Source organism: Balearica regulorum, chromosome 15 (assembly GCF_011004875.1).
Source record: "Balearica regulorum gibbericeps isolate bBalReg1 chromosome 15, bBalReg1.pri, whole genome shotgun sequence".
Taxonomy (NCBI): Eukaryota; Metazoa; Chordata; class Aves; order Gruiformes; family Gruidae; genus Balearica; species Balearica regulorum.
In genome coordinates this window covers 13,574,429-13,600,427 of record NC_046198.1, presented here as the reverse complement: position 1 = coordinate 13,600,427, position 25,999 = coordinate 13,574,429, and the positions used below count along the sequence as shown (strand labels likewise).

The 25,999-nt window shown below is 50.4% G+C and overlaps 1 protein-coding gene across 1 annotated transcript; it reads right to left on the bottom strand.

Annotated features, from left to right (window-relative positions):
• Positions 1-224: 224 nt before the first annotated feature.
• On the bottom strand, positions 225-25,171 carry MICALL2 (MICAL like 2). The gene is made up of 17 exons (XM_075767227.1): positions 24,892-25,171; positions 18,393-18,441; positions 14,683-14,824; positions 12,039-12,199; positions 11,249-11,370; positions 10,187-10,858; positions 9,812-9,987; positions 8,901-8,976; positions 8,503-8,618; positions 7,831-7,980; positions 5,033-5,088; positions 4,402-4,525; positions 3,726-3,816; positions 3,274-3,347; positions 2,934-3,048; positions 1,810-1,856; positions 225-1,720 (listed from the first exon to the last, which is right to left on the bottom strand). Exons 1-17 carry the CDS (start codon positions 25,032-25,034, stop codon positions 1,623-1,625), a joined length of 2,412 nt encoding a protein of 803 aa, XP_075623342.1. The 5' UTR covers positions 25,035-25,171; the 3' UTR covers positions 225-1,622.
• Positions 25,172-25,999: the final 828 nt, after the last annotated feature.

The following is a 25,999-nucleotide window of genomic DNA, read 5'->3' as shown; positions in this document are numbered from 1 at the left end:
CCGGTGGTCAGCACCGCTCCCCGGGCTCTGCGGCTCTCCCAGGACCCGCAGCTGGTTTGCAAGCTCTGGGCAGAGGAGCCTCTCCACCACAGGTACACCAAACTCCTGCTAGCACCCACGGCTCTGGGCACTTTCATCTCCAGAGAGGAACTGTCACGGCTCACAGCAACCAGGACAGCCCACACCCGGTAACCTACATCCAAACTCCTGCTGGGACTTTGGGATTTGCTCCAGCAATTCTTTATTGGACAAAAGCATATGCAGGTACAGGGTGACCCACCACATGTACACACATGGCACACACCGTGGGCACCAGAAGCCCCTCGGGCACTGGGTACCTCCCTGAGCACACCCCTGCGGTGCCCAGGGCGGGCTGCCCGGGACAGAGAGTCCCACTGCCACCTCGTGGGTAAGGGACGCATCGCCTCTGCTTTGCCACCGGGCACAGCGGGCAGCAAACCTGCTCCCTGCAAAATCCCAGGCCCTGCGGGAGAACAGAACCCAGAGAAACCTCGAAGGACCTGGCTTGGAGGGAGCAGGGAAGTCCACACGTACCAGAGCTGGAGGCATCAGGAATTAATCTGATCTTTCCTTGCCTGTCTCCATCCCTGCTCCCCAGGCTGATGGGGAAGACAGTATGCTGCCACACAGGGCAGGTGTCTGGCTGCGGTCACAGGACTGAGGGAAAGACTCACTGCCAACAGCACCCTTGAGGGTGCTGGCTGTCCAGGGACAGAGCCTCAGGAATTGAAATGTTGGTTCCATGCAGAAGCCTCATGGGTGAAGCAAACCCATTAATTCCCTCTGCTCCCAGTTAGCACCAGGTTGTTAAAAGAAAACTGCTCATTTTCAGCAGAATGGGCCACAACGAAAACTCTGCTTCACTGTGCAGTCAGAGACATAAGGAAGGTACAAATCTCCCCCACAGAGGGAATGAAGCAGTGAGCAACCCCTCATGGCTTTGAGAAAACAGCCTACAGCAACTCCCAAAAGGAGGTCTGGAAACAGAGCACTATTGCTGAAACTGCTTTGGGTGTAGGACACCCCACCCCATAGATACAGGGGTGGTTCTGCTCGCTGGCTGTAGAGCCTACAGCTCCAGTTTGCACTGGCACAGTAAGGAGGAGGCCCTGGATTTCCCACGCCCCATAGCAACTCCCTCTCTGTGTCTCAGAGAGCCACAGCAAACACAGGGAGGGAGGGAGAGCTGCCCTTTCGCAGACCAGCACAGTGTCCGTAGCACAGCCCTGGCTGACACGAGTGGGGCACTGTGGCGTGACATGCAGTGCCATGCTCCTGCATTCAGGACTACAATGACCCAAGGAGGAGCAGGTGGGCAAACTGAGCTCTGCCCTCCTGAGCTGCCAACAAGGCTGAAGCCAGCTCTGAGCTAGATCCAAAGAAGGAAAACAGACTTAAAAGTCAATCCTCTGGGAAAGGTGTCCTTGGGTCCCATGACAAGGGCAGAGGGGATTCATACTGTCCCTCTGGTCCACAAACCTGCAGTCTCCATGTGAGGGAGCAGTAGAGTCTCATCACAGTTCTGCACAACCCCAGGAAAGCAGCAGTGAGGAAGGAATATCCCTTTGACACCCCTCTCTGGGCTGCTGGGCAGGGCAACATCACTCCTGAGCTTTACTCTTATTTTTCTGCTTCCATATTTTGGACAAACGGAACTTGTTCTTCTTCTTCTCTGGCTCCTGGCTCTCAAGAGATCCATCTGCAGGAGAGGGAGCAGACACAGAGCAGGTTGAGACCCACAGCCCCAGTGCCACCAGTGCTGCTCTGTAAGAGTAGAAGGGCCCTTACCCAACCTCTGGATCATGTCTGCCAACATCTGGTCCTCCTCTTGCTCTCTGTAATGGAACAGCATGGCATTAGAAAACTTTGCTGTGTTTCATGACAAGGTGGTAGACACCAAAACCAATGCAAATACTACTGTTATTCCCCCAGTCAGAAATGACCAGCCTCCACAGCACACCCTGAGAAGTGTGCAGAAAAGAAAAGAAAAGAAAAGAAAAGAAAAGAAAAGAAAAGAAAAGAAAAGAAAAGAAAAGAAAAGAAAAGAAAAGAAAAGAAAAGAAAAGAAAAAAGAAAAAAAAGAGTTGGAGGAGTGCTAGACATGAGCAAATTGCATCTGGTTCCCTTGAAAGCAAGGGCCTGTGTGGGGATTTCCAAATCATGGCAGCCCAGCACTGCAGGGAGGCCCTTCCCCCAGCTGGCCTATGACTCATCTGAGTTCACATAGTCGTGAGAAACCACCACACCCCAGGAGATGAATAAAGGTTGAGAGACCAGAAGCTTGGGGTGCTACAGAGGTGCTTATCGCAATCAGGGACAAACACTGCTGCTATCTCCTTGGCCCTGGGCAAGGCCAGAGCCAAAAGCCTGGGCATTACTAGAATCCTTGAGCTGGAGTCGGTGCCCTGAGATCGAGAAACGGAGGCCGCTCTCAGCAACAGGAGGCACGAATCCAGCTACTTGACACAACAGTCTTCCTTTGAACTTGGGGAGGATCCAACACTCGGCTACAGTTGTTCTTTCACTTGCTGCAGCAGATGAACACGTTCCTGGTTTCATGTTCCCAGAGTACTCCTGCACCTCCCGTGCTGCCTCCATCCTCTCCATCTCCAGCCTCTCCTTCCCTTCACCCCCCCTTCTACATTTTCACAGCCCTTGTCCTCACAGCAGCATTAGCTTGAGAGAGCCCTGAACATGGCTGCAGTCCTGATCTCAGCTTCTAACAGCTGCCAAGGAAGCAACGGCAGCAGCATTTAGGACAAGATGGCTGGTGACAGGTCACCGCTCACCTCTCATGGAGCAGAAGTCTGGATTACAGCCATTCACCCACCCCTACAGCCTGGGCAGCAGAGGAAGTACAATAGAAATCACCCCTGGTGTTGGCTCTTCTCCTGCCATCTGAGGGCCCTCACCTGAGTCTGTCCTCATCCAGGCACTCCACAATATTATTCCGATCATTGACTGTGTTCAGGTACGACTCCAGCAGCTCCTTCTCTCGCTCCTTCTCCCTGGGTGTCTTCAGCTCCTCTGCAGAAGACAAGGGAAGCCCATCTCACAGCTACAGGCGAGTACCTCGCCGCTGTGGCTCCTGCCTCCACCCTGCTCCAGCAGGTCCCTCTCACAGGCCCAGATTTTATTATCCTCACGCTCAGCGGCACATCTTACATGCCCTCAGAAAGTGCAGGTGGGTCAGATGTTACAATGGCTCCGCACAGCCAGCGGCCAGCAGGACTCAGTGCAGCTGCTCCTTACCTGGCTTGCTCATGAGGTGTCGCAGCTCTGTCTCAATGTTCCACTGCTGCTCCTCCAGCTTCTGCTGTTTCATCCTGGAAGGAACCACAGAAGCGATGAGTTACCGCCATGCCCCAGGGCTGGACCCTTTTCATATCATGCTAAAGCCTCGTCCCTGCATTGCGAACCATCTGGGTAGGGGCTGATGGATTGAGGGAAATCTTCCTCCGTTACATTTGTGAGGTTTCCCTCCCCACAAACTCATCACAGACCTTGGGTGCTCATCAGTGCTAAAAGGCCCATCAGCTAATACCTCAGGATGCTGGCAGTTCTCCCAGAGATGTCTTCAAGCCCACCCCTCATCCTACCAACTGGCACATTATTTTTTGAGTTGCCATGTTCCCTATCTTTCCCTGCTTACTGCTCACAGGTGAAGTGCACAAGCAGACGGATGAATTTCTGGTTGTACTTACTTGTACATCAGCTCCGATTCCTGTCTGAGCAGCAGCTGTTTCTCATGGATCAGTTTGAACCAATCCACCATGAGGGCATCCTCAGATTCATCTGCAAAGAAGACAAAGGGCAAGACTCCTCCAGAAGCTGCACCAGTTCAGTCTCCCTGGCTTTAAACACACAATCACCTGAGGGAGGGCCTAGGATAACTTATATGAGCCATAGGCAACCTCAAGTGAAAACAGCTCATCTTTGGTACTCCTGGGTACAAGGGAAAGGGTGCAGATTGCTCCCTGCAGACTCAATGAAGCTGCTCACAGATACTCTGCCACAGGGCACCCAGCTCATCTTCCATGCGGTCGGCCCAACTCTGCCATTCTGAACAAACTCACTAAGCCCTGTGAAATTGGAGCCAGCCATGACAGCCAGTCTGGTTTAGGATCCAAAAGCCAGATCAACAGCAGCCTTCCACTCTCAAAACTCCCTGATCTTCAGCCAAATGACCACAAGACCTTGCTCAATAAGTTACAATACAGCCAGAGATGGTTCAAAATTCCTAGGGCTTTAGGTACCTTTGACAATCTCGTGTCTCATGTGTAGCATGAGCTCCTGGAAATGGAGCCAGGAACACCCAGGGGTAGGACATGAGCCTTACACCTTCCCACCATAACAGAGCTGGCCCCTGGTTGTCTTTACCTCCCTCGCAGCCACGCAGCTGCTTCTCCAGATCCACTCCTTTCAATTCCAGCTCATCCAGCTGCTTCTCGATGTCACGCACCTTCTCCTGGATTTCCTCCTCGGGGAGGTAGTCTGGGTGTAGCTAGGAAAACAAATGTAGGAATAAATACATCTTAGTACCCTCAGACTGCCTGCTGAGGTCACAGCCCCAACAGAGATGGGAAATGACACAAGGACCCCAACTGTAAAGCCATGTCCTGGAAGGGCCAAGTCAGCAGAGATGCAGAGCTGGCTGCTCACAACAGAGTGATGGCCACTGCAATGTTACAGTGCTGTGATAGGTTCGCTGTGAGTGATAACATCTACCCACACTCATTAATCCACAGACATTCCCCCTCCTTTCTTGGGGAAGGCTACGTCTACAAGAATTTTGTTTGGCTCTGTCTTATTCCAGCCTCTATTGTCCCCCTGCATGGGAGATAACCGGCAGTCTCTCCATCTTGTCTCTGCCCCAGAGCCTTTCACCCTTTCCCTGAGAATTCAGATAAACCCTCCCAGTATGACAAACTGAGATATACCTGGGTAAGCATTCCAGCAGGACACCCAACAACCCCAGCCTGCTCCCCTTACACTTGGTTTCCAGCCATACCTTGGTTGGGGACACCACTGCAGGGCTCTGGGTACTTTCCGGAACAGAGGGTTTAACTAGAAGGGAGAAAAAAACCCACAAAAAACACTACAACAGATGTTAAATAATTTTGTAGTGTGGGACAGTGCCTACACCACCGGCGAGCACAACAGGTCCCTGCCACCCAACAGAGGGCACTGACGACGCGTGCATCGGCACGCTAGGCTAAGGTGAGAGCTGTGTCTGCAGGAAACGGCACAGCCTGATTTACTCCTCCTGGCTGGACGCTCCATACCCCGGTCACAGGGTGCCCCCCGCATCCCCAGGGCACAGACAGTCACCTAACTCAGGTGTGACTTGGGAGCTTGCACCTGAGAATACTGACTTCCATTTTCATTCATTATCTTGTTAAAACTCAAACATATTTACTGTGGCAAAAGCCATCCCTTATTAAGCTTCCAAAGGATAGAACAGAAATAATAGGTTATGACCACAGGAAACACCAAGATATACTTAAAAATGTCCCTCCAGTGCTCTTGTACAAAGAAGTATCAGTAAATACAGATGAAACAAAGATGGTCTAGGGGACCTTAGCATAGGTCTCAGGAAACTGAGGTTCAATTCCTTCCACAAAACACTTCCTAGGTGAGAAGTCCCTTAGGCCCTGCTACACAGCATTATTTAGGCCCTGGACACCTATTAAAATCAATCCTTAAGCAATGTGTATTTGTTCCACTGTGCCTCAGCTTCCTCTGCCCAACTGTGCTGCAAGGATAACTACAGAAGAGTGTGAGGTATTCGGATACCCGAGGGGCCGGGCTGGATAATTACCACAGAGAGAGAACAGAGGCGTACGTGGATGATGTGATAAGGAAGGAAAACTCTCGCATCAAAAGAACAGGGCTGTAAGAAAGGCAGCAGCAGCGCAGGCAGCAGCACACACAAGGAGGAAGACAGGACAGACAGACTAGGGGAGCCTCATGAGAGTCTCTGGCAATTGGTGCTGACTCGAGGAAGAGCTCAAGGACAGCCCTTGCTCTATTGCGTTTTCTAGGAAGAGCACAAAAGGAGAAGATGCTGGACGTGGCCATCAGCTGTGCTGTCCTGGCGTTTCAGGGTACTCTGTCCTCTGGATGCTGCTGGTTTGCTGCCCTGTACACTACCTGCGACTCACACTTCTCTTAAAGGTTCCTCCAAGAGGGACCTGGCCTGTCACGAGCAGTCTGCTGCTACTGCCTGAGCAACACCTCCCTCTCCCTGCTCAGCCTTGCATCTCCAGTATCCTTCTGGGTGACCTCTGCAGCACCTCCAACCAACGCAGAAAGCTGCACTGGTGCTCATGAGAAAACCAAGGTCACTGGAGGGGGACAGCTAGTAAAACGACACTCTCCTGACCAGCTCAGGGTCTGATATCCCCTGATATCCTCAAGTTTTGTCTTGTCAGACATAGGATGGGTTGGCTGCTTGCCTGCAAATTAGGACAGTTGGCAAGAAAACCCTGTAGCCTCCTTTCTCAACAGAAAACACTACCTATGCCAAAAAAACCAAATGATGTACAGAAATGCTCACCATCCACAGCCCCACACAACACACACAGGATTAAGGGCAGGAATGGTAGCTGACTGTTCACAGCATCTCTCCGAGTGCTGAGGTAAAGACCTGTACAGAGGAGCAACAAGTCTGTCCTTAATCCACAGGCTGCCAAGTGACAGCAGCAGGAAAACAGCCTCTCAGATGGCAGACTTGCACACAAACGGGGGGAGACTACTGGGAAAGTTGCCCGTAGCGGGCACTCCCCAACCGCAATCATTAAGCTTTAGAAAGACAGATATAAAACCAGCCTTCCTTATCTTAACAGCTCGCTTCCCGGGAAAGATGTAATGCTGAACCTTGTGGCTGAGTCTGAGAAAAAAGGAAGTGGAAAGTTTTAGGAAAATGATGGTAGTGGAGCATGCTAAACTTTTAAAATAGACAACACAACTGGAGTTTAAATGCTTTGTAGCTGTCAGAGGTGCAGGCTAAGGACAACGCTGGAACCAACTAACAAATACTAAAGCATGAGGCCACCAAGCCATGGGGAGCCATCCTCCTTGCTCCAAGACAAACATCAGAGTCAGGGCTGGGCCCTGCTGCGAGGACCTTCTAGTCCAAACAGATAAGACAGAAACAGACGGGGTAAGGAAAGGGGAGAACAAACAAGCCAAGCAAACAGGACAGTAGCAAACATCAGGTTAGTTCCAGGAAATTTTATTTGCATTGTGGTGGGATATGTAGGAGCAGGGACTACTGGGCAAAGGAGGAGCGGTACACAGTAAAGCTGCGGTTGAGCAGACAGGAGTAAGAAACTGGATTAAGGGTAGGGACAAACTGGTCAGAACTGGTCAGGACATCTTTGAAAGTCCAAGAAGCAGCAGCCTTGGCTGCTGCTACTGTGGGTCCCGCCAGCTGGAGTCTCTGGCTGACAGTTCTCTGCGTTCCTTTCATTTCCCAAAGTCACTCAACTGGAGTGGAACAGAGACATCAACTAGATCCCAGTTTCCCGAATTAGGAGATGGTCCTCTGCATATCTTTGAGACTAAAGAATGACAGGGCAGTGACCTTGGCAAATCACTATTTCACTTCTTCCCCTCCCACTGAATTCTCTGGCCTGGCTGGTTTCTGCTTAGGCCAAGCTGGCTAGTAAAAATTAACAACACAGATTTTTCCCCCATGACACCACCCACAGGCTTAGCCACAGAAAACTCGGGGACACATCTCCCATACTGACTGCTGACAGTGCAGAGGACAGAGTGCCTTTACATAGGCAGAAGAGACCTTACATGTGGTAGTGCTTTTCTTCAACTGGTTGCCCTCTTCCTCCTTCTTGGCAGAGCCCCTAGGGTCTTCCCAGCCTTGCTTTGAATTCTGACAGCTCCTGACAAGATCTGAGCTGGGGATCAACAACTTCTTCATGAATCCACCAGATGAAGCTGGATTAAGAAGCACAGACAGGTTTTGGGTAAGAAATTTCAACACGCATCTCTTAAAAATCTCTTTATTGCCCAGCATCTCTGGCACTCACCACTAGTCACCTTCATTTCTAGTCCTAGTTCTCCTCTCTTGATGATAGCGAGGGGCGCAAGCCCAAAGGAAACAGAGAGAAACCACCAATTACAAAGCCAGAGTATGAGAGAAGGGTGGAGAAGAAGAATAAAAATGGTTGTGAACCACCACCAAGATTTCTCACCATTACACATTTACACAAGAGAGAGTAAGCAAAATCTTGCCAGCTGTCTTGCACAAGGGCATCCTATGGAGACAGAGTCCCTCTCCTTGGGGAAGGATGGCTCTCCAAATAAAGGCACCACAGGGCCAAAGCAGAAGCAGAGAGCAAAAATCCCTGGCAGCAAGGCACAATCTCCATCAACGTGTTCCTTTCACGTGCCTTGCAGCGCTAATGCCTGTCCCCTGCCTGACTAGCAAAATGAAGGCAAAGCTTATATCCTTCATACCAGAGTCCTGCTTTGCTGATGGGACAACTAATGGACTTGGCTTTGTCTCCTTGTGTGCTGGGCTCCCTGTTCCCACCTGGGAGTTATCAGTAGATTTCTTAGAGCCACCTTGGTCTCTGCAAAGAAGAAAGACAAAGGTAGGAAACCATCCCTCTTGCAGAATGGTTCACAGAAGTGTTCTGGACACTTTTCTAATCAGAGTCCAGCAATTTGAAATATGCTTTCCCTCCCCAGAAATGAAAGCCTTTGCCTATTCCATCAAATTGTTGAAAACAGAAGCATTAAAACAGGAGGGCTTCCCTCCTATGTGCACACAGATTTCCAGCAACAAACACAGCTGCAGACATGGACATCCCCATTCACTTGTCACAGGGACCCATCAGCTCCAAGACACTCACTTGCTGGCTACAGGCTTCAACCGAGATCTCCACTCTGCTGGGCTCTCAGACTTGTCTTCACCAACACTCATGCTTCCTGAAGGAAGAGACATAGCAAGATAATATCAGATCCAATAAAAAGAAACAGGCCAGATTTGTGTCTCAGGAGGATCTTGGGAGATAAGCCATGCACTGGGGTAGACACTATGATGTTATTGCAGCAAACCAGCACTAGTTCAACAAGTTTAACATGGACAGATTCACATACAATAGGTAGTAAATTTGCCCCTTTCGGCTCAAATGCTTTAAATCCTACGCAGCTACAGAAACACAGTCACAGTGTAAACGAACAGGCATGTCTGACAGCAATATAACACAAACAGCTCAGATCTCAGAGACCAAAGGATGGGGGAGAAAGGGAGAGGAGACAAAATACCCAGAAGCTCACAGTGAACTGCAGACACATGCTATTTCTGGCTCAAAAAAAAGACAAGCCATCTGGAAGTGGTTGAGGCACCGGGTGCCCCCAGAACATCATCCCTCAGCCCACTGCTTGGTCACCATGGAAGCTTGGTTTAAAACAGACAAGAAGGCTGGGTGAGCCCCAACTGCAATCACAAAATCATCCTGAAGTTCTGGTAAGGTCTCCCATCTGGGAAGGTCCACCCAAGCCTCTGAAATCCACCATGATTCCAACATTTGATGACAGCTAGTACAACTTCAAATACCTGGAGATTCTCAGAGATGAAAAACTCACCATTGCACATGGACAAACGGAGGTGTGTGGAGCCCAAGAACTCAGAAAACCCTTATGTGGTGGTAGACAGAAAGTATAGGAGTAACTGACACATTCATTGTACTGGTCCAAGAGAAAGGCATAAAGCTGTCATGCTGTGTCCAGGCAGAGCTGTACGTGAATCAGTCATCCTCACCTTTGATGCCTTTCGACTCTGGCTTGTGCACGGAGTCAACAGGTTTGCTGGCAGCCTGGCTCTTGGGCAGAGGGTCTGTAATCTTTTCCTGTTTTAGTGCTGTGTACCCTGTTTTGCTGGACTGTGCTTTTGCAGCTGGACTCTGCCACTGAGAACTGGTGGGAGAAAACTTGCCACTGAAAAAAAGAACAACCTAGTGAATCTTTTTAAAAGGACGGACCTTTTCGTTGGCCTCTGTTCCAAAGACTTGGATGAGTCCTTCTACATGTCTTTAAATCTCAGCCACAAAAGCAGTCAGGGAAAAGGGAAGGGACTTCTCCAAGTTATCCCAAGGATCATCTTGGGAGTAAAGAAGGAGAAAGAAATAGTACTTACCTGCTGGACACTGAGGAGCCAGTGGAATTGAGTCCTCCTAGCCTGTTTGGAGAGGTGTTTGATCCAGCCAGAGCCTGTATAATATGGTTACGTGCCTGATCCTTCTCAGCATTCACTGGACTGACCTCAGCAGTGGTTCTGGCAGAGGCAGTCTTACCAGGGCCATGAGAAGAAGGGACTTGTTTTTTAGTGTCAGAGGTTTTATTGCTGGAGGACTCTAATGACCGAAAAAAATTTTCTCGGGCTTGCTGTGTTTTTGTTGTGGAGGTTGTCCAAAGAAGCCCTGATGGAGTACCTTCATGGTGATCTGCTTTATTTCCCAATGGGGTACCTTTGCAGTCATCTGATTTATTTACAGCTGAAGAGGACCATGGAGTATTTACACTTTTGAAGCCAGAGCTTCCAGAAGATGAAACAGATGGCTTGGTTGAACTAGCAAGGCCTTCCTGGCTGGGTTTCTTCAACACCTGTTCTGGTTTCTTGGGTTCTGCTGCTTTCTGGAACGCCCTGGAAGCAGTAGAGGCTGGGGTACTCTCAGGTTTGTTCCCGGTGCTGCGGAGACCAGAGATCTGGACGCCATCTGATTGCTGGTGGCTGGTACAGATGAATGTACCGGGCTCAGGCCCAGCTTTGTAGCTTCCAGGAAGAAGCACGTTCCAACACTGCCTGCACCTGTGGATACAAAAGTCTCAGAAAACATCCTCCAGAGCACTGGGAGGCCATGGACACACAGCTGAGAGCGCAGGCGCAATTCCACCATCAGCACAGGGAGGGTGAAGTAACCACACTGGCAGTGAGTAGACCCTGTGTGCACATTCCTCAGGCACCAAAATCAGGAGCTGCTGATAGCACAGCTTGAAGTAGGAAAGGTGCAGATGAAAACAGACCCATGCAAAGAGTTCCCCCCACGCATAGGTCAAGAGCAGGCCCAGGCTGCCTTCACTCTGACAAAAATGTCCTCCATCACCTTGAGTGCCTCACACCACTCTCCCTCCAGTCCCAAGGGAACCAGGCTCCCCTTTGTGACCCACAAGCCTGTGCCCCCACTTTGAAGAGCTGTACCTGAAGCAGTTCCTGTGATAGAGCTTCCCATCAACCAAGTACCGCTGCACCAGGTGCACATGGTTCCTGCAGATCCCACAGCTGCTGCTAGGGATATTCCCACTCTCCGCCAGGACTCCTTTCTGTGGGGAGAAGCAGTGGGTGAGCAGGCAGCGCCGTGGCCCTGCATACAGCTACGAATCTCCCAGGTGGGCGAATATTTGACACGCACAGCCAGTTGGTTAGCACAGAGAAGTGACACCAGAAAATTCTTGCTCCTGCTAAGTCCTTGCTCGTACGAAGTGGAACAGCCCTTGGGAGGATGGAGTAAGGGGAACCTGTTCCCACAAAGCCAGAGGACCATGTGTTTTTTCTGCCTGTGGGAAACTGAAGTGCAAAGGTGTATGATTTGAATTAGCTGGGAACGGTCCTCACCCTGGTGAGAGAGAAGCTTCCCTTCTTCCACCCTGTTTTAGTCCCTACGCTGCTTTGAAACTGTTTCCAAGAATTTAATCAATGTTTTCTAGCAAAAAGAATGCATTCTGTTAAAAATATCCATCCGTCCACAAGGTCTAGGAACAGCACAGCCATGTCCTAAGACACCCACGTTCTATTCAGCACTGACTGATGGCTTTCTAACGACTCCCACCTGAATCTGTTCAGTAACCGGACCTCTGGATTAAATCCCCCACAGTGAGCAGAAAATGTAGAGATTGAGTCCTTACCACTAGCAACCTTGAACTAGCATAATACTCCCCAGCTCACTGAACAGATTTAAGGGTTAAAGAACACCCCAAAACACATTTCTTACCGTGGTAACTGGGGAGGCTTCTTTTGGCTTAGCTCTGGCTGGCGGGTGGGCAGGAGGCAGTTTTGGTGGCACTGGCTTAGGAGGCTCTGAAACAGCTTTCTTCCCAAGAGGCTGCTCCTGAGGTTCAGAGGAAGGACGCTTGATTCCAGCCATGCCTCCAACTGGAAGAAAGGAAGAAGGGGAGATTTTAAGGGTATCCCATGAGCTCAGGAGTCATTTACAATATAAGAAGATCCAAAGGTGCCTGATGGATAACATGCAAAGCATACAAGGGGACACAGGCTTCCTTCGCAAGCAGTTCTGTAGTGGAGTGAGAGGCAAGAGTTCACAAGTGAATTTTACCAACATACACTAGTATCATCTGGCAGCTGAAACTGCTGACTCTTTTTTTCTTCTCGGGGAATTCCATGGAGGGGAATGAAAAAGTGGAAAAATACAAACCCCACCAGTCAATGGTGTGAACGAGACCTCGGGTTTGTACCTGGCCCACAGTTTGGCTGGAAGAGATCACCACGGAAACAGGCAGTGCAGTTAGGTATTACAGCTAAGGAACAGAAGCACGGAAGGTTTGCTTCATTCAAGTTGCTTTGCTCCAGAATTCCTATATCCCCCTGAACCTTCACTGCTGCAGGCGTCCACCCCACGTCCTGGCTGGGACTCTCATGGAGCAGACAGGCTTGTTGAATACAGAAATGACCACTAAAAATGGATAATTCTACGACAGACACTTGGAGATGCCACGGTGGTGCTGATGCAGAAACCAACAGGACTTGCCATAAGAAGCCTGCAAATGCCCAATCCTCTTTTCTTTCAGATGAAAGAGAAACCCCCTAAATTCACCAGTGGAGAAAAGAGAATCCCCAATACACTTCAAGCAAGCAAAGAATGATGCCCCATGCCCTGGGAAGTACAGGGAGACTTTCCTGGGAAATAAAGCTTCATGCACAATTTTTACAGACAAGACCCCTCATCTGTCTCACAGGGATGTCATTTTTGTGCCACTTCCTATTCTGAATGAGATGTCACGGTGTTTTTTGTGGGATATTTGAGCCACAGATTCACTTTAAGAGCGACCAATTAAATGACCACCCGTCTGAAAAGAGATTATACCCTTTTCAGTAAATACAGAGGGAGTCTGGGCAGAGTGTAGGGAGCAGAGAAGGAGCCCGGTTCCCAGCAGTCTTCTCTCAAGAAAGCTAGTTATCCAAATAAACAGCCAGAGCTCTTTTACCACAGCGACCAGTGGCCTGGTGACAGCCAACTCAGCAAACGGTTTAGGCTCAGGCTGCCCCCTCACTTCCCACTTGGGCCATTTATCGAGTTCCCAAAGGCCAGCACAAAGATGGGTGGCTTCTGCTCTGCTCTTCTGTAAACGCCTGACCTCAATAAAATATCGGCCGCTGGCCCTCTCTGGCCTCCTGCGTCCTGCTTATTTCATGGTCCTGCTGGAGCCCATTTGAAGGGCACGACGATGGTATTAGGAGTTTGCTTGGTGTCAGAGGGCACATTCCTGGCTGGGCTCATTTTCAGACACGCACATTCACCCCAGCAACAGGAATGCAACCAGAGTGTTTTGTGGGACACTAGAGAGTATAAAAATGTGCTGTGCTTGATGATGTGGGAGGCAAGATGCTGGCGGGGGGGAGGGGGTGGAGACCCCAAACTGACCCAGATTCCCACCACTTGGCACAAACACGATGGAATTTGTTTGAATTCAATCAGAATGGTTTTAAAACAAGAAATAAATAAAAAATGAAGAGAGGGGAGGGAAGAGGTTGTAGAGGGAGAGAAAAAGCATGCTTAAATGTGTAAGGAGGTGGAGAAGGGGGAAGAGACATTAAAGCTCTCAGAGTGAATTGTACTTTATTTCTAAGATGTAGGACATTTTCAGTACATATCTGTCTTCTCCATCTAGATTCACCTTAACCAGTTAAGTCATTCATGTCCCACTTTCTAAAGTTTCCTCTGGAGGAACCTGTGAAATTGGTTTATCGTATTATTTCATTTTGTATGAGCTTAAAGCCAAATATAAACCAAGTCTACAATAATGCTCCTGTGAGCCCAGATAAACTCTACAGTACGGGAATATAATGCCTTGGCAGCTCTGTGGCCTGTTTTATGTTTGAAAGAATTGCTATCACAATTATGTCAGTTAAGGGGGTCATTTTCTTCTACTTCCCTATATCAGTACTGCCGTACTGTACAAGCCCTACCACGGATGCTGTTACATTGGCACAGCCTCACAGACAAGCTCAGCCTTGTTAGACTCCATGTTCTCACCAGCCCTCCGGTGTGGCAAGGACAGGAGCAGGGATGGAGGTGCTTGAGAAAGGAAAGCTGAGGTGGGGACCACGGAGGGGGGATCTTCACTGCTCCTGTCTGGCTGAACCGTAAGAAATTTTAGATTGTATATTAAATTTTAAGGCACTCATTTTAAAGACAAGGCACAGCCTTGTGCGCTTCCAAAAGCACTCGTGCTGCTGTAGGCTGGTGTGTAAAGAATTCAGATCCCCCACTGAAATAGTTCTGGTATCAAAAGGCCTCTGTGCAGTTTGTTTTGTTTTTCGAAGCCTGTTAGGAGGCAAGGCAAAGCACAAAATTAAGCCTCAATCCTTCCCACCCCTCCAGCGAATACAGTACTTACTAGGAGACCGTCCATGGAAGTAGTTATAATACTGAGAAACATAGGTGAGGATGCTCAGCCTGTCTGGTACTCTCAGAGCAACCATATCCTCTGCATCCAGCAAGGCTGGGATCCCCAGCTCCTCCTCCGCCACTCGAAATGCCTAGAGAAGGAAGGAAAAAAAAAAAAGGTGTCTTGTCCAGCCCAGGCAGCAGAGCTGCTCCTCATCACAAGCAAGAAACTCCACTGCAAACAGCCTCACTCGAATAATAACTCTACTGGGGAACAGATGCACCAGTTTAACTCCTACATCGTGCGGCCGTTACAGGAACCAACGGAGTCATGGCTTCCAGCCACCACGTTGAGAAATTCAGGCAGGGAGCCAAAAATCTGGCCTGGCAAGCTGGCCGTAGCTCACTGCACAGGAACTCACCTGGGCTTCCCCTGCTCTTCCTCAGCCTGCCTCTATCAGGATATGCACAGCTGCAGAGAGCGAGGCCTGGCAGAAGGGGATGTGTCAGTCCAGGCTGGCAGACTCGCTTCCAGGCTTCCAGCCCAACCTGGAGCGCTCCCCAATTAACGGTGCGCTGGTAGGTGTTTGCAGGCAGCTTTCTATCTCCGAGAGCAGTGCAAATGTTAACGCTTCCTGCCTACTCTTCCCCATTTGAAAAAGGGGAAATCTCAGGCTGCAGGAGGGAGCTCTCTCTCCCAGACTAGAGAGGAGGAAGAGAGGAATAATGCAGAAGACTGCCTGACACCTAGCTCCCATCCGGCTTAACCATTCCCATGCTAACATGTATTTGGGGCAAATATTCCTCTTTTTGGTGCCCTCCACTTTGAAACTTCAGGATCAAAGGAGGTAAAAGCTATTTTATTTTGCCTCTGAACGTGAGCCCTTACTAGAGGACAAAAAAAAAAAGCAACATCCATAAAGCCTTTGCTCAATTCAGTGTGGAGCTTTTTCTAGGGACTTTCTCCAGCCCTCTTCCTTCCTGGCTTATAGGAAAAAATCCTTTCCCTCCCCCTTTGGAGCATCCCCTTTGAAATGTCACCACAGTAAAGGAAAACAGCACTTGCAGGACTGGAGGCACAAGGAAAGCTACTGCTGAAGCCCACAGTGAAAGGGTTAAAGAAATACTTGAACAAATTAAAACCCTCCGCATCTGACCTCTGGCACAGACACACAACAGTGTTGGTGTACAAGCCAACTATTCCTGCTTAGAAGAAACAAACAGCCATTATTTTTTAGCAAGATAATTACCATTTTTTTCCATTGGGTATCCCAGTAAAAATGTAACTGAGCTGACATTAAGCACGCTTTCAGTCAGTTACCTCCGGTGCGTCATCCCGGCTGCCGGCCCAGCCTGGCACTCCCTTGTCTCATAACCTGGTACTTAATATATTCTTTGGAGTGTTCCCCATTGCACTGGCTGCACAACTGGTCTGACCAGTGGGGTTTTACTGGACATTCCCAGTGTGCAGTCTAGCAGGAACGCAGGCCATGCCACCTCCTGCCAGATGGTGCCATAGGTGAGACCAGCGCAACAGGCATAAAGAAAAGCTCGAGGGGCTCCCTGGACCACAAAGAGGAGGATGCTCTATGCGCACAACTGGTTTGGCCAAAAGCAGAGCGCAGCATTAGGATGTAGTGTCCCCTGTGTCTACAGCATCCTCGTGTTCCTGGGAACTGCTCTTGCCTGGAGATCCTACAAAATCACCACCTAACATGGCTCAGTTGCCCTTCTCTACCTGCCTGCCCAGGCTGGCTTTTAAAGAAGAAACATGTTATTTCTGCATAACATTTTTCATCAGTGCAGCTCCAAGTGCTTTATGAAGGAGGTAAGTGCCGCTGCTCCCATTTTGCACAGAGGAGGCAAAGTGATATGCTTGAAGCCATCTGAGCTGGCCAGGCACAGCTCTCACACAGGCTACCGCTGTATCTGCGACACCATGCCACCGTCCCTTAGCACTGAAAGAACTGGATCCAAGGCCTCTAGAAACCTTTATCCTCTTTATCTATTTTTGAAATCTTCAGCAAAAAACCGCCACCAACTGAAATTTTCCTAGGGTTAGGGGTTGGTTTTTTTGGCACTTGAGAAGTGACACATTCTTCCTCAGTAGAAGACCTTATATGGCAAATTGCAGTCCGGACAAGATTTTTTAGTTGAATAATACAGCCCCTGAAAATAAGTTATTGAATAGTGAGGCATCAAGGAGGGTTTGAAGAATAGCTGAAGAATAGTGCTTGGAGAAATCAGACCCACTCGTATCCCAAGGGCAGCCAGAGAAAGAAGGTAGGAGCTAGGATGGAGAGCAGTCTGAGGGGGGAGGCCAGCCCAGGAGTCTAGAGGGAGATGGAGGGGTCAACCCCACTGATGGCAGAGCCAAGGCAGCAGGATACCAGCAGTGAAAGCACAACACAGACAAGTTGTCCTACAGCAGGTGGAACAAGGGAGAGAAAGCAAAATAAAGGACATAAAAGAAACTAAGAAACGGAGGGGGGGCGGAGGGAACACAGGCTGCGACAAAGGAGGGGAGCAACTCTTTTTATGAGAGGCACAAAGAAGCTTTTCATTAATAAAAGCAGCGGAGGCGGCTCATACAATTCATTTCCCAGAGAAAAACAAAGCCGCCAGCAGAGCAGACCCCATCAGCCTGGCTGGGGAAGGAGCAACACTCAGGGCTTCACAGCGCTCTGGCCGGGATGACCGTCCATGGAGAAGAAGAAGCCCTCATGCCTGCCAAATACCAAACCTGAAGGGCAAAACCACTCAGTCTGAATCTCACCTAGAGGAGAGGAACACGTAGGGCTGAACCCCAGAAAGTGAATAACTGCTCACTTACTGCAACCCCAGCTTGGGGAGAGGGGGATCCATCACAGGCACTGTGAACACGGCCAGGGCCAAAGGGGAGCGGAAGCTAAGGAGCGTGGGGAGGCAAGTTTAGCTCTCCCGGAGGCAAGGACCACCTCAGATGGCTCACTGCGTCAGAGGATGTCATTCCTTCAGTCCAGACAAGAGTAAGCTGCCGTGGTTCGTTCACATCCCGAGCTCCTGCCAAGCAGCCACGAAGCTGTGTGGAGCAATGCCAAGGGAATAGAAGCATTTTAATCCACTGCCTCTCTCTTTGCACGGGAGAGAGGGAGGGAAAAAATCCTTCCTTGGAGCACTAAGCCCAGGGTTGAATCCAGTGCAGGAGGGGATTGGCTTGCCCAACTTCTGCTTTCTTTGTGGAGAGAACAAGAGAAACTCAAATCCCATCCTGGAGCGAAGTGTTGAGGCAGGATGAGGCTTTAGGACGTCTCCACCTTCTAGCAGCCTTCATCCCCTGCACTGGGAATGAGCAGAAGTGGGGGGACACTCCCTATACTTCCCTCTTACACAAGCTACCTCCCAGCTCCTGCTCCATCCTCAGGAGCATCATGTACTCAACATGTCCACGCCCAGGTCTTGACGTCCAGCATCTCTGTTCAAGTTTCTGCTGCCACAGACCACATGGGACACAGGTGTCGCTGTGCAGCCAGTGAAGGAGCGTGAGCGGTTTGAGGGTGCTTTCAAGCAGCCAGCAAGCATGGACATTGCCACTCAAATTGGAAGGTTGGACGTATGCAGAATAAGGCAAAGGATTTTAATACAGCACACTCAGCACACTGCATCTGTGTTGTTTCTGTTGTTAAACTACAGAAGCAAAGCATAGACTAGGCCAAAAGTAAAACCTTAAAAGTCACTTACCAACTTGTTATTCTCGTACACATTTTCTTTACTGAGGGAGTTGAAGTTTCTGAAATATAGAAAGAAGAGAAAAATCTCAGGTTAATGATGTAGAGCAAGCTGCTTCACTTCCATCTTCTCAAATCTCTCTGAGCCTCGCTGGTTCAGGGGACAGAGCATCTCCTCCCACTCTGCCTTCTCAGAGACGCTCCAGAGGGAGCAGCGTGGCAGATCCTGTCCGAGACAGCCACAGAAGTGCTGTACCTCCCGGGACAGAGACATGCAGGAGACCCAGCAGGCACAGCCATCTGCCCACAGGCAGTACAACACAATTTTGGCACATCTACCCTTGCAGGGCTGACTCCTGTAGCCTCCCACGGACAGGACATGCTAATGCCAAAACATCCCATGCAGATTCATGAGTTTTGCTGAGACAGCCAGGAGCAACCTCTAACTCATGGGGTATTTTTTTTTTTTCCCCAAAAAAGCCTTGCTCCTCTCCCACCTCCAAAGGACACACCGATGCCTGCCAGCCAGATTTGTGACACTCCCTTCCTGGAAGTGCTTTCCAACAGCCACATCCATGCTTTTCTCCCATCTGGCAAGTTGTCTCCACACAGTGAGACCTCAGCTCCAAGGAGGTGTGGATACCTCAGATGCCGCACAGATTTATTGCGCACTTGCTGCATGTATCGCACGCTTCTCTGACGCGCCCGTATCCTCTGATCTCAGAAGCTGTTGGTTCCACCAGCACACAAGTTCTGGTTACAAATCCTCTTCTCTTCTCTGGCAGAGCTCCACAAAACCAGCACCAGGAATCTGCCTTGGAAACACCTCTGCCCACAACACAATACTGCGGCTGATAATACCGCAGCCGCTTGTTGTCTATAGAAATGTTATTCTCCTTTCCCTAGGGCTGTCACCTTTGATTTGTCATCATAACCAATAACTGAAAAGGAAGAGATAATTACTGTTTGCAGTTACAAGCCAAGTCAACAATCCTTCTTCCGTTCTGCTGTCCCTGGACATCACCTCCCTCTCCCCAGATTTGCTCTCCCCCTCTCTGGTCCAGCCCAGATGCCACCTCTCTTGGCACTGTGCTGGGAACTCAGAAACCAGGACCTGGCAGGACAGGCAGGACACAATTGTGCTATTGGAAGTAGAGCCGCAACACAGTGTGCCTTCTCACCCATAGCAGAGCATGTCCCTTGCTTAGGAAACATTCGCCTTCAGCTTTGTTTTAAACTCACTTTGTTTTAAACTCACTGTCACCAGCTAAACTGGGAATACAAACCCAACTGTTGGCTGGCAGCCCTGCTGCCATTGCTTCCTTCTGCCAGGCAAGCGGGCAGGGTCAATTCCTTTCTGATAACCCAGTTTCACTTTACAATCCTTGTACCTGCCGGCACAGAGCTAAGCAAAAGGCTCATATCAGAGAGCAAATTCTCGCTGCTAAACAGAAAAGGCTACAAGCCAACTTTGTATTTTTGTACGTAGCACCTTTATAACCAATGTGGACCTACCCTTGTTAGGTTAGCCAGTCCCTCCCCTCTGAAAGGAGCCACGATAACTGTGTGAAAGCCAAGGCAAAGCTGACTTGCAGCAACCTATTCATGAGACAAACACATGATCCGTATCGCAGCAGGGGAACTTTTTCCATGACTTGTAATAGCAAGGAGCAAGCCAGGTCCTTTATCTACTTAGTATAGAAAGTGGAGCATTACATTATAAATAAGAGAGGTGCCTTCAAACAGGTTTGTCCACCATGCCGCAGCCTATGCCTCCTCCTCACTTCCTGCATCTGGTGTTGCTATGTGGGATAAGGAGAGAAAGAACGAACAACAGATAAGACCCAAAGGTCAAACTCCCCCAAGAAGCATGTAAAGACAAGGCACATCCCACCTTATATATAAATCCCACATCCCACCAGTATATATAAATCATATACTTTTTCCTGTGCAAAACCAAAGGGACTTGCAGAGGTTTTTCTTCAAGCAGTGTTCCTGCCCAGAGATTTCCCTTCCCTGAGACAATAGATTAAAAAGAGCAACAAAAATAATCACAAGCAAAAATAGTTTCAGTGGAACAATAGCTACAATCATCCTGTTTTGTGTCAGGCAAGAAAATCAGCTTTTTTAAGAGCCAGCTGATAGAGATGATTGCAACTCTCTGCCTCACTCCTGGTTCTGCTCCCAAATAAAGTCTCTGTAGCAGTAACATCCTGAATGCAGGAAAACACCCGCAAAAGCAAAGGGGAGCTCCAGCTTCCTTGTCATTCTGACACATAAGACATAACATACTGGAGCTACCTATTTATTGCCGGTGAGTGCCTTTTGCTCCCATGCTGAATGCTGTTTGCTGTGGTAGTGTACAGCTTCACATCGCGTGGCATGTAACAGAGACCTAAAAATCTGAATCTCTGATGGTGAATGTCTGAAATCTCCTTCCATTCCCTGAAGGAGAGTGCAACCAACCAGGTTACTTGGTGATTTCAAGAGCCTCCTGCCCTCTCAGCATCACTCCTTCCCTGGCCAGTCAGGTGAACTGCTTACATATTATATTTCTTTTAGAAATTGATCTTACTGGTGCATCTCCTATCTTGGAATATCAAAGCTCTCTGGACCAATGTAATCCTAAGAAAGCAAAGCTAATACAAATGGAGAAGTAAGAGTTCTCCGCTGAGAAAACACAGGCAACCGAATTAATTGGAAGAGGTGAGAAATATAGATCTGACCCAAGAGAGGGCATCCAGTGTTGGAAACAAATCAGAGTTCACAAGCACAGGAAGAGGAGGCAAGTTTTTAGCTCCCCCAAAAAAATCCTTCTCTTAGCAAAAAGTGGCTGAGCATTTCTCATGCCCACAAATCACCGTGACCACCCACTGCTCCAGCTGCACAGATCCAGCACTCGCAAAGCACGCAACAGTCCTTTGCAAGCACATGTGTCTCCCTAGGAGGAATATCTGTTGCTGCTGCTGGAAGCACTAACTCGGTTGGAAACTTTACCTCAGAGCAGACTGAGCACAAAAAGTCCCAGAGCTGTGGTGGCCTCAAAAAGCTTCTGCCTCTCAGCACTGTCGCGCTATTTTTCTCTAGAGACAATAAGATATGTGCAGGCAAAAAGATCAGTGAAAAAGTGAAGCACCCTCTGCCTGCTCGCAGTCCTTGAACAAAGGGTTCAAATCCAGTGTGCTGTGCTGAAAACAGCACCTTTCGGCTGTGCTCTTTCTGGAGGTGCAAACAACCTGGGGAGAGGGGACAGGGCTGGGAATCCCAGGTGGAAGATGTCCCCCATGCGCTCGTTCTCCTCTCAGCAATGCCTGCTCCACACAGCTCTGGGCTCGCTGGCGAGCTGCAGTGTGCTGTGGGGGTGACTAACAACAAATGAGACCCCCTGACCCCAGAACCATCCTCCCCTCGCCTACGCCTGTCACACAAACCACAGTCCCGCAGCAGCCAAGCAGGCAGCAGCTCTGCTTCACCCCAGCCTTCTGCTAAGGAGACGGAGACTGCGGGAAACACGTCCTCAGCACGGCCAGGGCCCTCCCTGTCCGTACCACCAACACTCAGCCTCATCCTGCCCCGCTGAGCTGACAGCAGCCCAGGAAACAGCGCCGGAGGAACCGGTGCCTGCTGCTGCTCAGCCGCCAAGGAGTTTTCACAACCAGTCAGTTCCCAGAACACTGAGCTAAACAGCAGCTCACAGTCTGGGAAAGAACAAGATCCCGGACGAAGAGAAGGCGCTTAATCAAAACCTTTCCTCAACATCTGGCATTAATATCCAAGCAAGCGTGTGCAGCCCCCCTGCTTCTTCCAACTCACTTATCAGGCCAAGGCCACTAAAACCGTGACCAGAGCTTGCACAGCCATCGCCATCACACGCAGCAGCCACAGACCTCAGCCGCCCACCATGCCGCCGTGCGGCTTCACGTCCCTCTGATGAGAGGAGCCTCAGGGCTCCGCAATCACCCCAGAAAATGGGCTGGGACCTGCCTGACACAGCGTATGTGCCTGGCTGGGGCTGGCTGTGAAGCACTCTTCAGCTGGGATAAGAGAGAAATGAATTTCCATGGTAATTCAGTGTACTTCTCCACTCCCTCAGAGCATCCTTGGGTGAGTGGGAAGTGACTGGGAAATGCATTTCTAATTTTACACGGCCTACCCTGTTCACTGATAACATACAAACCGACATCAACTAAGATTGAGAGAAGTTATATTTTCCATATGCTTTCCCGCAAGGAAACAGGAAGGAGGGAGAGACCCGCACCAGCCTGTCCTCCGACCCACGTACCCCACAAGACAAGCCTGTGATTATGACCATGTTTTGTAATTGCTTGAAGTTTTCCCAGGAATTTTTCAGGCTCCTGCAAGGAGAAATCCCCTGCACTCCTCAGCCCAAGAATGTCATTTGTGTAAACCAAGTCGGAAAACACACAGTTGCAAAACTCTGATGCTGTGACTGAATCATGTTCTGCAAGTGATTTACATAGAAGAGCTGCTGCAAACACACTGAGTGCGCCAAATACCAATTATCCTTTTCTAGTTTTATTTTCAGTATAATGCTTTTAATCTTCAACTAGGCTCTTTGCTAGAAGAAAGGGGAGCTCAGGATAAACCATTTCAAGTCCCTGGGAAGAAGGAGTCACAGCCACACGTGCACCCAGCTGCACTTCTCTGCCGGTGGCTCCTGCACCGACAATGCTCAGAGAAGCATTTACAGATTCATGGAGAATTTGCACACGTATTCAGCCCCAGGATCTGACACATGACTCCCGTAAGCCCTGGCCACCAACCACTTGAAAGCATAACTTCCTTCCAGCAGGACTTTGCCCAGTCAAGGATACACCTGGTGCTTTCCTGCATTGCACCATTGACACTGACGAGGGAGGTCACTGATAAAAGCTTCTCTTACTTTAACCTTCAGGCAGTCGTTGCTGAGCTGGTCCAAGTCAGAAGGAGCTTCTGCAAGGTCCTGAATAAAGTCAGGCAGAATTTCCATTGTAAAAGAAAATGAATGGGAACAGACAGATACCACAAGGAACGCCCTCCCTCTTCAGCACAGGAGCATTTATTCAAGGTATGTCTATCCACGACTCTTGACGCAGAGTTCAAGGATTATAAACAACCCACTAGACTAGTCAACAGGATTATTCCAGCTCTCGAGTCGCTGAGCCCCTGTTTACACCCATGCTCCAGATAGCCAGCTGCAGAGTCGGCCAGAAAGCAGCCATGGTCCCTCTATGAGCACCTCCTCATCACATCAGCCTTTCTGCCCTGGTATTTTGTATCTTTGGGACTGTGAACCAAAGGAAGGAAAGGAAATATCTGGAGTCATGTGGACATGACAGCATGTCAGGAAACCATGCACAGCAACACCACGGTGACTGCCCAAGTGCTGGGGACTACAGAGAAAGTATGCCTGAAGCTCCTGCACTAAACCCCCGCTGCTCAAGCCTGCTCCTGCCTCTTCCAAGTTTCAAAACAACAGAGGAAAGCAAGAGGAGGTCTTCTCCTTGGGCTTCCACCAAAAGCAAGACACCTATAAGAGAGATCTCTGCACACAAACCAAAGTGGCAGGCTGTCCTGGGAGCACGAGGTAAAAGGCAGAATTCAGGAGGAAAACCACAGTACAAAAACCCCAACCTGGTCCTCCACCAGCTGGACACGTCTGACTGGGAGAGACCCAACGCTTAAATCAATACTCTTGGGCAATTTTTGCACTGCTCTCTTGCCTTGACCTCCCCCCTCAACCCCTCCACCTCAAAGTCCAAAGAGCCCAGAAATAAAAAAAAACCACAACAAACTAGGAAGCGGGATCTACATGTCCCTTCGGCAATTCACCTTTCCAGACGTTAATATTTGGGCAGGGACAAGTCAAAACCCACAGGATTCCAGCAATGGCAGCAGCAAGGGCTGGAAAACACTTTGCCTCCCACAAGCAGAGCTCTAGATGGGAAAAATGAGTGATGTGCAGGAATCCAGTGGCTGCCAGGCCCTGCCTTTCTATTGTATTCTGTTTAAATAGTCCTCGCCTCCCGACTCACGAGCAGCAGAGATGCCATCGGGCTGAGCGAGGAAAGCCCAGCCTAAGCAAACACAAACGGCAAAGAAGGAAGCGCTTCCCAAAAATCAGTGCCTGAACTTGTCTTGCAATGGAAAAGGACGCGTTTAAAATATTTATACTTCAGCTACTGAGGGAAGAAAGGTGAAAAAAGAAAAAATATCGGCAGGAGAAAAGCAGATAGGCAGTGAGAGCAGAGCTCTCGGCTTGGAGATTTTCAGCGTGGGTGCTCGCTGAGCTCCCGCCCGCCCGCAACATCTCCCGACGAGGAGCTGGGGCTTCTCTAGAGCTGTGTCCGCAGGGAAGGCGAGGGCCTGGGGTGGACAGCGGGCCCGGGGTCGGCGGCTCGACGGCGGGCTGACCGCAGCTCAGCAAGGGCTCTTGGCCGTGACTGGAGGGTCCCGGCCCCGCCGAGCTGGCAGCCCATGCACTGGCCTCGACGCCTGGCGAGGGTACTCACATGAGGTCGGGCCGGTGGCGGTGGAGGATGGCGCAGAAGGCGAGGCCGTCGCGGAAGGAGGTGGTCATGTTGGTGATGCTGACATCGCGGTAGCCCTCGCACTGCTGCTTGCACCACAGCTGCAGGTTCTGGATGGCCGCCATGGCCTCGACGGGCCGGGGGAGGCGGCGGCAGGCCCCGCGCCCCGGGGTGGCTCGGCGGGGCAGGAGGGAGCCCCTCGCCGCGCCGTGCCGAGCCCAGCCGGAGGCTGCCGGCGTGTGGCAACCGGCCGCAGCGGGGAGGAGGCGGGGAAAGGGGCGGGCGAGGGGCGGGCGGGCGGCGGCCCCTCAGGGCCTCCCTCCGCCTCGCCCCAGGGCCGAGCTTGGCGGAGACGAGGAGAAATGACACGAAACGTGTGTGTTTGGGACGTGACCGGCGGTCCTGCGTGGGCAGCTGCCGCGGGGCCTCGTGTGTGGCCGGAGGGGGGGGGGGGCGGCTGCTTCTCCACAGCGGCCGGGGCAGCAGCACCCCCGGCCCGGCCCTGTCACGACATGGGATCCCACACGTTGGGCTCCTGCCGCGGGGACAAAGGAAATTTCCTTCGCACCCACACACAAAAAAATCGAGTTTCTTTCGTGAAGGGGCAGGACACGAGAGGCGTGAGGAGGAGAAGGAGGGAGGAGGATGAAGCATGACCGCCCAGAGGCCTCACCCTGGCTAAGGAAGGAAGGAGGCCGCCATGGGCACAGGGCCTGGGGCAGCCCATCGGGCATCCACCATCGCCCGCAGCCGCCTCTGCTCCCTCTCCCGCAGAGGAGGAAGAGCAGGGCGGCTGGACGAGGGAGCCAGGAAGGCGGCTGCCCGCTGCGGTGCTGCCCCAGCGGGGATAGCCACGGCCAGGGCCGGCACCGTGCCTGCCAAGGCATACAGCCGCCCCGCAGCACGCACAGCGCATAAAATAACTCACCAGATCTCGTGCGGCTGACACAACTGCCAAAGAGACAAGGTAACACTTTAAGAGCTGCCTATAAATTAGGTAAAAATAATTAATAATACATATAATATAATATATTAATGGCATTTCTATGACATGATATGGATAATATACATTAATATATAAATACCTCAC

What these genes read in the sequence shown, in the direction of transcription:
- MICALL2 (XM_075767227.1), bottom strand. Translation starts at nt 25,034, where the DNA reads ATGGCGGCCATCCAGAACCTGCAGCTGTGGTGCAAGCAGCAGTGCGAG. An exon ending in TATCACAGGAACTGCTTCAG is followed by an intron (nt 10,859 to 11,248) that starts GTACAGCTCTTC and finishes TTGTATCCACAG; the next exon opens with GTGCAGGCAGTGTTGGAACG. An exon ending in ACACCTCATGAGCAAGCCAG is followed by an intron (nt 3,049 to 3,273) that starts GTAAGGAGCAGC and finishes TGTCTTCTGCAG; the next exon opens with AGGAGCTGAAGACACCCAGG.